General features: G+C 42.2%; 1 protein-coding gene across 1 annotated transcript; it reads left to right on the forward strand.

Moving 5' to 3' along the window:
- Positions 1-6,810: 6,810 nt before the first annotated feature.
- Positions 6,811-12,037, forward strand: BBS10 (Bardet-Biedl syndrome 10; the record flags this gene model as incomplete). The annotated part of the gene is made up of 2 exons (XM_082256605.1): positions 6,811-7,004; positions 10,073-12,037. 2 exons carry the CDS (start codon positions 6,811-6,813, stop codon positions 11,940-11,942), a joined length of 2,064 nt encoding a protein of 687 aa, XP_082112731.1. The 3' UTR covers positions 11,943-12,037.
- Between the last annotated feature and the right edge of the window lie 2,942 nt (positions 12,038-14,979).

Here is a 14,979-nt window from a genome sequence, read left to right on the forward strand (position 1 = left end):
GGGCGGACGTCATATGACGTGACCCAGGAAATGCACGGCAGGCGCGCGATCGCGGGCGCGCCGCCGTGCACTGCCGGTGTCGGGGTGTCCCCGGGACACCCCCCGTCACCGGCAGGGGGGAAACAGCCACTGGGCGTGGCTGTTTCCCACGTGATCGGCTGTGTTCCAATGACACAGCCGATCACAATGGAGGCGGCCGGGAGATGACCGCGCATGCGCGATCGGGAGCGCGCAGCGCGGTCATGTCGGTGGCACTGTGTTCCGTAGGAACACAGCTGTCACCGGCGGTAGTAAACAGTCACTGACAGTGACTGTTTACTATGTGATCGGCTGTGAATCCATTCACAGCCGATCAGAAAATGTAAACAAAGAGCAGTAACTCAGTGTTACTAGCTCTTCTCTCCTCATACAGCTTCCAGTATGAGGGGAGAAGAGCTAGAAATAGTGAGTTACTGCTCTGTACACATGTAAAAGTAGAAGTCACACTAATAAAGGTCCCCCCACACACTCCTCAGCCCCCCCCAATGTCACCTGTCACCCAACAGTCACCTCATCAGTGCCCAGAAATTGACACCCATAACGTTCACATGTGAGCGCAGCGATCGCAGGCAGAATCACCGCGATTCTGCCCGCGATCCGGAAATCATTGCAAATTGCGGGACGCCTGTGCGTTGCCCGTTTTTTGCAATAGCACCCCAAACGCTGTGCGATGTTGCCACCATTTCCGCCTGCCGAATCGCGGTAACATCGCGCAAACAACGCATGACGCCCAAAAAAGGTACAAGAGCTTCTTTGGGGCGTCATGCGTTGTTTGCGTGATGTTACCTCAATTCGGCAGGCGGAAATCGCAGCAACATCGCACAGCGTTTGGGGTGCTATTGCAAATCACGGGCAACGCACAGGCGTCCCGCCATTTGCAATGATTTCTGGATCGCGGGCAGAATCGCAGTGATTCTGCCCGTGATCGCTACGCTCACATGTGAACATAGCCTAAAGTTCACCGGTCACCAGAGACTACCATCAGTACCGCCGTGCACCATCGCCCGTCACCTGTCACCCATCAGTGACCATCGCCCGTCACCTGTCACCCATCAGTGACCATCGCCCGTCACCTGTCACCCCATCAATCACCGTCACCTGTCACCCCATCAGTCATCGTCACCTGTCACCCCATCAGTCACCGTCATCTGTCACCCTATCAATCATCGTCACTTGACACCCCATCAGTGATCCTCACTTGTCACCCCATCAATCATCGTCACATGTCACCCCGTCAGTGATTGTCATCTGTCACCCCATCAATCATTGTCACTTGTCACCTCATCAATCATCGTCACCTGTCACCTCATCAGTCATCGTCACCTGTCACCCCATCAGTCATCGTCACCTGTCACCCCATCAGTCATCGTCACCTGTCACCCCATCAGTCATTGTCACCTGTCACCCCATCAGTCATTGTCACCTGTCACCCCATCAGTCATCGTCACCTGTTTGCCATATACATGCAATCACTTACTGATCGCCTAACGACTATATGCGTCGGCCATTAAAAGCTAAATACTGGGGTTATGGCAGCAGATAGCCCCCATAACCCCGGTATTTTTTGAAACGGCGGGCGGTCGGCTTTCAGATAAGGGTGGTCCCAGTGGCGGATTCGCCGCGGAATTACCCTTACGGTGCAGGGGAAGAGGTGCCCCCCCCCTCCTGCCGCGTCCCAGACGTTTTCCCAGCTTACCGGACCAGCCGGCAGCGGGGAAAACTATCCGGTCCCGGATCCTCAGAGACAGGAAGTCGAGTGAGGGCAAGATGGCCCTCACTCAACTCTATGGTCTTGGAGGACCGGAGCTACGTCAAAAGACGTTGCCTAGCAACCGGTTTAAAGGGCCGCTTTTTTTTTTTTCTTTTTTTTTTTTCCTCTTTCAACAATTTTTTTTTTTTCTTTTCTTTTTTAGTGTAGTTGTGAGGTGTGAGGTCTTTTTGACCCCAGATCTCACAATAAAGAGGACCTGTCATGCCTATTTCTATTACAAGGGATGTTTACATTCCTTGTAATAGGAATAAAAATGATCAAAACATTTTTTTTTTTAAACTGTGTAAAAATAAAAAAATAATAAATAAAATAAATAGGAAAAAAAAAAAAAAAAAAAAATTAAAGCGCCCTGTCCCCGTTAGCTCGCGCGCAGAAGCAAACGCATACGCAATTCCCGCCCACATATGTAAACGATGTTCAAACCATACATGTGAGGTATCGCCGCGATCGTTAGAGCGAGAGCAATAATTTGAGCCCTAGACCTCCTCTGTAACTCTAAGCTAGTAACCTGCAGAAATTTTTAAAATGTTGCCTATGGGGATTTTTAAGTACCAATGTTTGGCACCATTCTGTGAGCATGCGCAATTTTGAAGCATGACATGTTGGGTATCTAATTACTCGGCGTAATATTATCTTTCACATTATGGAAAAAAATTGTGCTAAATTTACTGTTTTCTAATTTTTTAGTTCAAAAAAGTTAATTTTTTTCAAAAAAATCGCATCTGGAAGACTGCTGCGCAAATATGGTGTGATAAAAAATATTGCAACGATCTCCATTTTATTCTCTAGGGTCTCTGCTAAAAAAAAATATATAATGTTTGGGGGTTCCAAGTAATTTTCTAGCAAAAAAAATGATTTTAGCTTGTAAACACCAAGTGTCAAAAATAGGCCCGGTCTTAAAGTGGATAAATGGACAACTTTGTGTAAAGCGCTACTTGGATGTTAGGCCTATGTATGTGGCCAGGCTGTGAAAAAGTGTTACACATGTGGTATCGCCATACTCAGGAGGAATAGCAGAATGTATTTTGGGGTGCAATTTTTGTTATGTACATGCTATGTGTTAGAAATATTGCATAAATGGACAGCTTTGTGTAAAAAAAAATGTGTTTTCATTTTCTTTCCACATTTTCCAAAAACTTGTGGAAAAAAATGACATATTCAAAAGACTCATTATGCCTCAAAAATTATACGTTGGGCTGTTTGCTTTCCAAAATGGGGTCATTTTATGGGGGTTTCCATTGTCCTGGTGCTCCAGGGCCTTCAAAAGTGCGATAGGTTGTCAGGAAATTATATGTGTAATTTGTGCTCCTAGAATGCCGGACGCTGCTACTTGAATGTTAGGCCTCTGTATGTGGCCAGGCTGTGAAAAAGTCTCACACATGTGGTATCGCCATACTCAGGAGGAGTAGTAGAATGTGTTTTGGGGTGTAGTTGCAAGTATACATGTGCTGTGTGAGATAAATAACCTGTTAATATGGCAATTTGTAAAAAAAAAAAAAAAAAAAAAAAAAAATCTTCATTTTGCAAAGAGTTGTGGGAAAAAATGACAACTTCAAAAAACTCTCCATGCCCCTTATTAAATACCTTGGAATGTCTACTTTCCAAAAAGGGGTCATTTGGGGGGTATTTGTACTTTCCTGACTTTTTAGTGTCTCAAGAAATGAGATAGGCCTTCAGTACATCAGGTGTGAGCAAGTGTGATCAATTTTCAATGATTCGCACCATAGCTTGTGGACTCTATAACTTTCACAAAGACCAAATAATGTACACTTACTTAGGTTATTTTTACCAAAGATAAGTAGCAGTATAAATTTTGGCCAAAATTTGTGAAGAAAAATGACTAATTTGCAAAATTTTATGACAGAAACAAAGAAAAATTCGTTTTTTCACGATATTTTCAGTCTTTTTTTATTTATAGCACAAAAAATAAAAAACCCAGTATTGATCAAATACCATCAAAAGAAAGCTCTATTTGTGTGAAAAAAAGGACACAATTTTTGTATGGGTACAGTGTTGCATGACTGAGTAATTCTCAGTCAAAGTGTGAGAGCGCTGAAAGCTGAAAATCGGTCTGGGCAGGAAGGGGGTGAAAGTGCACTGTAGGCAAGTGGTTAAAGAAGAAAAAAAAATTAAGACTGTTTTGCCGATTTTCAGACAGAACTGTAATATATTATGTATAACACTCCCTTGTCATAGGCAGGTGGCTTGATAAAAGCTCCTTCGCCTGCTGTCTTTTATGCTGGCGATACAAAAGAAGTGTCTTTCTTCAAAAAAATTTTCATTTTGAGAACGTTTATTTGATTTTATAATCGTTAGTGGGGTCAAATTGGCATTTTGTTTTCGACCACAGTGTTGGGAAAATTTGAAGGAGCAGAATAGAAAACTTCTTGGTCACAGGAATTTTCAGTGTATGTGGTTCTCGTTTAGAAATTACATTCATTTTAAAACTGAATGTTAAAAGCAAGTGAAATTTTCAAACTATCTTCAATATCTTCTATATTCAGCGAATGTTCAAAGATTTTTTGCATGAATATTCTCATCTGAAAATCGATATGTATATGGTCAGCATAAGGCTCGGTTCACACCTATGCAGTTTGCTTTTGATCAGTTTCTGCAGTGCTTTTTGTTCTGTGTTTTTTGCACACGCGATTTAGCTGTGATTTGCGTTTTGCATTTTCTATGATTTTTTTTATTGGACAGATTAACCACTTTACCACTAGAGCATTTTGCTGTCTTACGTCTGGGCCACTTTTTGCGATTCGGCGCTGTGCAACTTTAACTGACAATTGCGCAGTCGTGCGACGCCGTACCCAAACGAAATTTACGTCCTTTTTTTTCCCACAAACAGAGCTTTCTTTTGGTGGTGTTTGATCACCTGTGCGATTTTTACTTTTTGCGCTATAAACAAAAAAAGAGCGTTTATTTTGAAAAAATAACAATATTTTTAAATTTTTTTTATATGAAATTCCCCTCAAAAAAGATGTAAAAAACATTTTTTTTTTTACATTTTCGGCTAATTTGTTTTCTGCTACCTATGTTTGGTAAAAAAAAATCGCAATAAGTGTATTTTGATTGGTTTGCGCAAAAGTTATTGCGTTTACTAATTAAGGGAAAGATTTCTGTCATTTTTGGTGTTTTTTAACGAGTAATGGCGGCGATCTGCGATTTTTTTTTTTTTTTTTTTTTTGCGGGACTGCGACATTGCGGCGGACAGATCGGACCCTTGACTGACATTTTTGACACTTTTGGGGGTACCAGTGACATTACTGCAGTAATCAGTGCTATATATATGTACTGTTACTGTAAAAATGACACTGGCAGGGAAGGGGTTAATTTTATTGGAGAGGGAGGGGTTAATGTATGCCTGGTGCTTACTAACCTGTGTGGGGGGAGGTGACTGAGTGAGCCAGGGACAGATCGGATGTTCAGCTATACTGAACACTCCGATCTGTCACTCCCTGTCACTTAGGAGATCCGCCCGCTCTGTTTACACATCTCCAAACTGGATTCCCCGACGATCGGGGCAGAGCAGCGGCGATCGCCGCCGCTCCTCCCCTGGCCCGACTCCCGCTGTGAATGAAAAGGGGGAGGAGTCTAGTGACGTAGGTCTACGTCGCTAGACGATAACGAGCCACTGTGCCGCAGTAGCAGCACAGTGGCTAGTGGTAAAGAGGTTAAAAAACGCAAATAGCTGTAAAGACACACTACAGGCTCTTCTGCAGCATCTCCATTGAAGTCTATTAAACCAAAAAAAGCAAAAAAGAAAAACCGTTTTGGGTTGAAAAAGTCCTTGACCCTTTCCAGATCAAAGCGGCTAAAAAGAGCATAGATGTGAATGTGTCCCATAGGAAACCATGTTAAATGAACTGTAGTGCGTTTCTGCAAAAAAACACATAGGTGGGAACAAGGCCTAAAATGTTTAGTAGCAGTAGCATTTTTTTTTTTTTTGTATCGCCTGTCATAATGGGGTTAAAATAACTAAAATTAGCCCTTTATAGTACAAAAAGAGCAGATAATCGCAACTATAAGGGGTTACTTTATACTGTGAAACAGTAAAAAGTTTTATATATCATATAGCTAAAACTAAATACACCCAGAAGTAGGATATATGGACATTTTAAGTAGGAGTCAAACATGAAGCTATATGAAGGGTGGAAGGGAGATCTAAATCTTTTATATTAAAGTAGTACTAAAAGCTTTTTTCCCATGGATAGGATCATTTTAAATATAATGCACAATACTGGTAAAAGTTCCTTTCCCAGGACTACATGTCCCATGAGGCATTGCTCCCCACACATTCACATTCACAAGTTCTCAGGCACTTACTGACCTGTATGGATGGTGTACTTCATATGTAAACAAATAATGCATTCTGTATGCAGGCCAACTAATCGATTTATGAAAATAGTTGGCAACTATTTTCATAATCGATTAGTTGTTTCGACTATACAATGCTCTAACATATATAATTCACAATTTACTGCAGCACACCACAATGGATGGATCTAAATGGGCCCTTTGCTGAGAGAAACAGGGGGTACCACTGCTGGCTCCCCATTCTACATTGTTGCCCGGATGTCATGCTGATTCTCCTGCACTCTCTACCATTCTGAGACCTTTTCCAATATTCTCCCACAATGCAACACGTTCTGTGACTAGGCAGGGGGATTTTGTCATTTTTTAAAAATTTCATCTCCATTTAACACAATGCATTGTGAGTCTCTGAATGACGGAAAGGGCAGAAAGGGGTGGGTGAGTGGCAAAACTCTTCACTCAAGCAGCGGCTGCTCTCAACCCATACACCAGATAGCTGCTAAGGGGCTGTGTAGGGAACATGAAGGATAGTTTGTTACAAGAAGCAGCAGCCTACAGGATATGGGATACAAACAATTACACACAACTAATGCATTTAGTACTGTATCCCAAAAAAAAAAAAGTTGCTAAACTTCAGCTTTAAATTGGATATATATAACCTATTTTTCTTGTTTTGACAGGAAAAAATGCTGCAGCATACAAAGCATTTGGACATATCTAAAATTCTACAAGTGGCTGGATCATTGGAGAAAACTATATGTCGCTGTTTTGGTCCAGATGGGGGGCAGGTTCTCTTTATTAAATCCACTGGAGAGCTTATCATTACCAAAGATGGAAAAAGAATACTTGAGTATCTCTTATTGGATCACCCTGTTGCAAGGTGGGTGATGTTATAGTGGGGAGAGGGTGAGAGTAGAAACTACTTTAAAGTATGGGTAAGTACTTTACCCATAACAACTTATCAAAAAATAATGTTCTTTAGCAGGAACATACATTCCACATTAATTGTTATGCTACCAAAATAGTGTGTTTTGTGAATTGCCTCCAGCATTGTTTCTGTTTCTTCTTTCTGGAGGCTGCCATTTTGTTGAAGCCCAGAGCCCCTGAACTGCAGTAAATCATAAAGCAGAACTAAACCCATCAATTTAAAGCGGAGTTCCACCCAAAAGTGGAACTTCCGCTTTAGGGAGTCCTGACCCCCCGACATGCCACATTTGGCATGTCATTTTTGGGGGGGGGGGGGGAGCGGGTACCTAGTTTTGACAGGTACCCGCTCCCACTTCCGCTCGGAGCGCCGCCTGCGTCAGAGGTCCCAGAAGATTGCCGGCCAATCACGGCGCGCAGCGCAACTCGCGCATGTGCAGTGGGTACCCGGCTGTGAAGCCGCAAACTGTAACAGCCGGGTGCCCACAGCAGTGATGCCGGCGCCGAGGGAGAGGATCGAGGCTTCGGGCGGCCGCATCGCTGGACCATTGGAGAGGTGAGTAAATGGCTGGAACTCCGCTTTAAGTTTAAAAAAACAGTTCCCTTCCTGGAATGCTGGGTTTGCTAACTGTCACATTTGGTTGAATCCTCAACCAAACTGTCAAACCATCAAATAGCTGGTGTCATAACTGATCACACGCGCAGCACCATGGCAGATCCAGATCAAACAGAAGCAGCTACCTTGGCTGTAAAGGATAGGAGGGTTTAAAGGATAATTTCACCTTTTGGAACTTGCTACATGTTCTACCAAGATTGTATATGTTCCAGCAGCTGCAGACACCCCCCCCCCCACCTCAGTGACAGTGGGCGGGCATCTTCTCTGGGCGCCCCCACTGTCACTGTTTGAAAAAAAATGTGGCCTTGTGGGGATCCGCCCATCGAGCCACGTCATTCATTTACAGTCCTCTGTGAATGGGAAACTACAAGTCCCGAGTGTCGACTTGTAATTTCAAAGAACTACCAGGGTGCTTTTGAGCACTCTGGTAGTTCATTAATTCTTCCTGTCTGTGTGTATCTGTCTGCCCACATGAGGTACGATCAAACAGATACACTGAAAAGTCTGCAGGACTCCTGCATGACTCCTGCATCTGCTGATCGTGGGTGTAATGCTTCTTCTTACATTCCGCTCTTAGGATGTCAGCAGATCAACCTCTACAAATTCAGCAGTTCCTCAAAGTAGAGAACAATTGAGCATGTGCAGAGCAGGGTGAGACAGTGTATTACTGGATTTTAAAAAGTATAGGCACTTATTTTTAACGTTTTGCATAGCTATACCTGTAAAAGGGGCCAGCATGAAGTGATCTAGCAGGACTTAATTTTCTGACTAAAGTTCCACTTTAATCTAGCAGAATCTATAAAAGGGAAAAACCCTTTTATTTCACATACAGTGCATCCGGAAAGTATTCACAGCGCTTCACTTTTTTCTTCAAAATTCTACAAACAATACCCCATAATGACAATGTGAAATAAGCTTGTTTGCAATCTTTGCAAATGTATTCAAAATAAAAAAACAAAAATCCCATCTACATAAGTATTCACAGCTTTTGCTCAATACTTTGTTGAAGCATCTTTGGCACCAATTACAGCCTCAAGTCTTTTTGAGTAAGTTGCTACAAGCTTGGCACACCTATTTGTGGGCAATTTCTCCCATTATTCTTTGCAGGAACTCTCAAGCTCCATCAGGATGGATGGGGTGCGTCAGGGCACAGCCATTTTCAGATTTCTCCAGAGATGTTCAATCAGGTTCAAGTCTGGGCTCTTGCTGGGCCACTCAAGGACATTCACAGAATTGTCTTGTAGCCACTCCTTTGTTATCTTGGCTGTGTGCTTGGGAGCGTTGTCCTATTGGAAGATGAACCTTCGCCTCAGTCTGAAGTCCAGAGCGCTCTGGAGCAGGTTTTCATTATGGATGAAAATGAATGGTATCTCTGTACATTGCTGCATTCATCTTTCCCTTGATCCTGACTAGTCTCCCAGTCCCTGCTGCTGAAAAACATCCCCCATAGCATGATGCTTCCAACACCACGCTTCACTGTAGGGATGGTATTGGCCAGGTGATGAGCGGTGCCTGGTTTCCTCCAGACATGACACTTGCCATTCAGGCCAAAGAGTTACATTTTTGTTTCATCAGACCAGAGAATTTTGATTCTCATGGTCTGAGAGTCCTTCAGGTGCCTTTTGGCAAACACCAGGCAGGCTGTCGTGCCTTTTACTGAGGAGTGGCTTCTGTCTGGCCACTCTACCGTACAGGCCTGATTGGTGGAGTGCTGCAGAGATGGTTGTTAAGGTGCTTCTTCCCCGATCACTCAGTTTGGCCCGGCGGCACACTCTAGGAAGAGTCCTGGTGGTTCCAAACTTCTTCCATTTACCAATGATAGAGGCTACTGTACTCATTGGGACATTCAGTGCGGCAGAAAAACTTCTGTACTCTTCCCCAGATCTGTGCTTTGATACAATCCTATATCGGAGGTCTAAAGACAATGCTTTTGAACTTCATGACTTGTTCTCACTTTGCTCTGACGTGCACTGCTAACTCTGGGACCTTTTTATATAGACAGGAATTTACCACAGGTGGACTCCAGTTAAGTTGTAGAAACACCTCAAGGGTGATCAGTGGAAACAGGATATTCTTGAGCTCAATTTTAAGTGTCATGGCAAAGGCTGAGAATACTAATGAACATGTGATTTTTTTTTTTTATTAAATTTCCAAAGATTTCAAACAAACTTCTTTCACATTGTCATTGTGGGGTATTGTTTTGTAGAATTTTGAGGAAAATAATTAATTTAATCCCATTTTGGAACAAGAAAAAAGTGAATACTTTCCAGATGCACTGTACCCTTATACTGTGTTCTGTATTGTTGGCCATTTGAATTATTTCTATATTATTTTATAAAGAAGAACTCATTATTCACATACAAAAACAAAATGCAAAGTTACCTGTTTTGATTTTGTTTTTTTCTTAGAATAATTGTGAACTGTGCCTCTAAGCATTATAGTGTCACTGGAGATGGTGTGAAGTCATTTGTTTTACTGCTGTGTGCTTTCCTCCGAGAAATCCAGAAATCAACTGATAAAAATGAGGACCTACTTTTATCTGGGAATTCGGCAGGGAAATTGAAATCTAAAAGTAAATGTCACGTGTTAAGAAGATTAAGCAATATGCTGTTGATTTTACAGAGCACAGTTCTGGAGCCCATCATAAAAAAGTGCCTAAGACCACACTTTCTTTCCATGTACACAAACCAGACAGGAAATGTTACATTGTGCAGAACATCTTTGCAACAAACACTGGATACATACTTTTGTGGAAGAAATACTTCCAACAACCAGGGGTTCCTTAGTAGACTGGCCTGTGATTATCTATTTAAATGTTTATTTTGTGCTCGTGACATTCTGGAAGTAGTCAGCTTTGTGGACAAATTCTTTTCTGAGCTTCACACACAAGCTCCAGGATTTCCAATTGAAAATTCCAGGATTCTGCCAGGCCTGCTACTTCACCGAGATTTTTCTGTATACTGCCCAGCAGAGGGAGACCTGCAAACGCTTATAGTCACAGATCAAATCCATCAGTCTCTTTCTGCATCAGGCATAGGCTTTGTTGTTTCCTCACCGATTCAGCTACAGATTTCCCAGCAGCATTTGGAGCAAAGAACTGAAAATATAATGAAGCAATTTCAGAATAATAAGATCAAGCTGATATTATCAGTTGTTAAACAACATGAAGTGGTTTCTTTCTATGCTAGACTGCATAGCATATCTATAGTAGAATGTATACCAACAGAAGAGATTGATCTGCTTTGCACAGCCGCTGGGGTGACTTCAGTGTCTACAGCACTCAGTGATCATCTTCAGAATAACACTTTTCTGGTAAAGACTTGTCAGCCCGTTTTAATTGGTGACAAAAAGTGTGTACATCTTGTTTTCAGTGGTTCATTGGCCTTCAAGCCACACAGCATTGTGTTGTATGGGCCTGTCAGAGGTCTGAGTGAGCAGATTGCTTCTTCTTTTCATGGTGCTTTTAAAATGCTTAAACAGTTATTCCAGCCAGTAGATGCCAGTTGGGAACAGCCACTAAATAACCCAGACTTTTGTTTATCCAATAGAAGAGTGTCAGTGGAAGAACAAAGAGTAACTTGTAGCAATTGCCAGAATGACTCAGACTGCTGTGATTCCCATCTGCAAAGAACGGATCAATACACTCCTATGCACTGCACACACAATATACCAGGAGACCTTTCAGAACCGACATTACCAGAAGCAACAACTAGCTTAAGAACATGTTCCCAGTTATGTACAGGTATTCATATGTGTTTAAATCAGTTAGAACAAAGCCTTCAGCAAGCTGTGGAAGCAGAACCTGCACAAAGGTTAAGATGTTCAGTGAATTGTAAATCCAGAGCAAAATTGCCTGCACATGTCATATCACGTAAGCAGGCTATATCTACAAATGGGTATGCAAATATCGGACTAGTATTACCAAGTGGGGGAGTGTTTGAAATTTTATTGCATCATCATCTTAACAATTTTGCCAAAACGTGCCAGGAGGCAGATCTTGCAATGGTTTGTACTGTTTTTGGAGAAGCCCTCTTATGCATTCCGAAACATATCTACAAAGCTAAGAAGGAAAGTTTTCCACTTGTATATAAACAATGCCTTGATGCATTAAAAAGCAAAGAGCCAATAGACCTAACCCAGACAGGTTTTGAATCAGTGTCTTGCAAATACCAATTGATGGCTTCAGTGCTCCAATGCATTAGTAAACTCGTGACAATAGATTTAATTATTGGTATCAAGAAAGGGTCTCGGAGTGTTTCCAGGGAAGAAATAGATTGAGGACATATGACTTCTTACATACTAAGATATTAATTCTGCTTTCATACCCAGCATCTCATTCTATCTTCTAATGTTGATTCTGGGGTATGCTAATGTTTTTTTCAGATAGTAGGTGTATGTATGAATGTGAGTTAGGGACCTTAGATTGTAAGCTCCTTGAGGGCAGGGACTAATGTGAATGTACAATATATAGTGTATGTAAAGTGCTGCATAAATTGATGGTGCTTTAAAAGTACTTATAATAAATATATAAATGAACCCTTTTTTATCCCAAAGTGAGTGACACAAAGCAACAGATCATACCTTTCATGCAATGTTCCTATATTTTATTTCTAGGGAAAGTGTTGCTGATGTGTTGGTCACAGAAAGGTATGTGAAGTTGTTACTATGAGCGTATGTTGAATTGCTATAGCCTGTTTAGTGCTCCTATGGCGCTGACAGGCTTGTGTTTAAATTATTATAATGTTGTGGTCTTCCTAATGTAATATTTATATTTACCTCCTTGTTTAGCTTTATTTTGTGCTTTGAGTTACAGGGGTGAAAGATCACTTTGGCTCCGTTCACATCTAGGCGTTTTGGGGCGTTTTTGGGGCGTTTTTCTGCTCTAGGATCAGCTCTCAAAACGCCCAACAAGACAAATCCTATTCATTTCAATGGCCCCTGTTCACATCTGAGCGTTTTGACGCTGTATACAAAACGCCCAACGCTCAAAAAAGTACATGAGCTTCTTTTTGGGCAGATTACAGGCGTTTTCCATTGATCTCTATTCAATCTAAAAACGCCTGCACAAAAATCGCGGTAAAAATCGCGGTAAAATCGCGGTAAAAAACGCCGCAAAAATCGCGGTAAAAAACGCGCGAAAAACGCTACGCTCAGGTGTGAATGTAGCCTTATAGCCTGGCAACTGCTGCCCTTCACACACTATGCGTTCAGACGTTGAGAGACTATGGAGGAGATTTCCTAAAACTGGTGCACACAGAATCTGGTGCAGTTGTGCATAGCAACCAATCCGCGTTTTAACTTCTGCTTGTTCAATTTAGCTTAGACAATAAAACCTGAAAGGTGATTGGTTACTATGCACAGCTGCACCAGGTTCTGTGTGTACCAGTTTTAGTAAATCTCCCCTATTGTGTTAAGCCCCGTACACACGTACCGATTGTCGGCCCTAAATATTCGGCCGACGACCGATCGGCCGATTTGTAGGCTTGTTAGTATGATGCTTCCGACAGCCGACAGCGCATTTTCGGCCGAACAGAATCTGTCGTGCAGGCATTAAAATTTTTGTTGGCCAACACCAGAACGGCCGATTGTTCGCCAGTCAGTACAGATTTCGGCCGACAGACAGCAGATTAGCAAGACTGGGCATGCTCAGAAAAGAAAAAAGACCAGGAAAGTTAACCATCACATGACATCACTTCTGCAGTCGGCTGTTGTTGGCCGACAAAATTCGTGTGCAGTCTTTTGCAGTTTTCAACAGACACGACAGCCCTGGACAAAAGACGGCCGATCGTTTGGCCGACGATCAGTACGTGTGTACGGGGCTTTAGGAAGTTCAAAGACAAGCAAACGCTGCCCTGGATGTTATTTTGACCCACAAGCTTTAATAGTTTGTGTCAGCAATCCACCACAAGCATGTGAGTCAGAGAAGTGCCAGTGTCTTAGGCCTAATTCACATGGCTGTACTGAACACCCATGTGAAGGACCATCTTCACTCGTGGGAGGTGCACAGGTATTCCGTGCAAACTGCCTGTTCAAATCCATGACGGGTGGCTAACTGCACGGACCTGTGCAGATCCCTAAGCGCATTCCCGAGTGTACATCCATGCGGGTCTGATGCATGGCTCAGAACAGTCTGTCTGCATCCTGGTCCATGCATTGTACCTGCATGGGTGTACACAGGTTCATGTAGCTGGTTGCCTGTCATTGCATTTAACAGGCTTCCTTAAGGACTATGCACGGAACACCTGTGCATCTCATAAGGGCGAAGAAGGCCCTTCACACATATGTATGGAGCAGTACACCCACATGTACAGTACAGTAGTAAAGCGAGAGGGCCATAATGAGAGCCAGTCAACTAGCATTTTCAGAACTAAAGTTTATTTATTTAGCTGACCTTTTAACGATCGGAGTTTAACTTAACACGTCAGAAAACAGTAAAAAAACTAAATAAGATTTTGTTTTTAGATTGAATGAATACTCAGATTGTTGATTGAGCAGTCATAGCTGGTTCTCTTAAATGGACACCAGTCTAATTTTTCCAGTAATATTCTGTTCATTTACCCAGCAGTTAAAAGATAGTATGAATACATAATTTTTGTTTTTTCAGGCAGTATTTTTTAATATGCTAAAGGAAGCATATCCTGATTACATACTGTAGAGGCTTATCTTTCCTTCTTACAATGCTAGTTTTAAGCTGTCATACACAAGTATGTTTTATAAAGACTTTTTTCTAATTCTGCTAATAGTTACATTTGATCTTGATTTGAAGCCCCATTTTTTTTTTTTTTACTAGCAGTTTTCTTTAGGGCAGCTTCACACTATACCCGATGTGCTTTGGCTAAAGGGCAGCTAACCTACACTTTATGGTTAGCTGCACTTTCCCATAGACTTCAATATGCCCCACGTGTTGGCTACATTTTGCCCAAACTGCAGTGGGGCAGTGTGAAGCCGTCCTTACTGTTGTGCTGTGATAACACCAATGATAGACCAAATAGGTTTTATTATTCTGTCTATTTTACACAATTATTGAATTTATTGCTTTCTTACATGGAGTCCAATGAGGGGTACAGGATTTCAGATCAGGTTATACTGCCATCTACAGGAGGAATGGACACTAGCAAAACATCAGTCTAAAAGAAGAATGGAAACAAGATAAGCCCCTCCTTTTCCCAGCGTGTCTGATTTAACAATAAATAACAGGAGAGTGACTTCTTAGACTGTTGGTTTATGCTCCACCTCTAGGTGATTGAACACTGCCAAATATCAAAGCGTGATATCGACCGGCATAACCCTTCCCACACCCAGCATTGCCTCATTT

This window comes from Pelophylax lessonae (assembly GCF_965119305.1).
Source record: "Pelophylax lessonae genome assembly, chromosome: 4".
Classification (NCBI taxonomy): domain Eukaryota; kingdom Metazoa; phylum Chordata; class Amphibia; order Anura; family Ranidae; genus Pelophylax; species Pelophylax lessonae.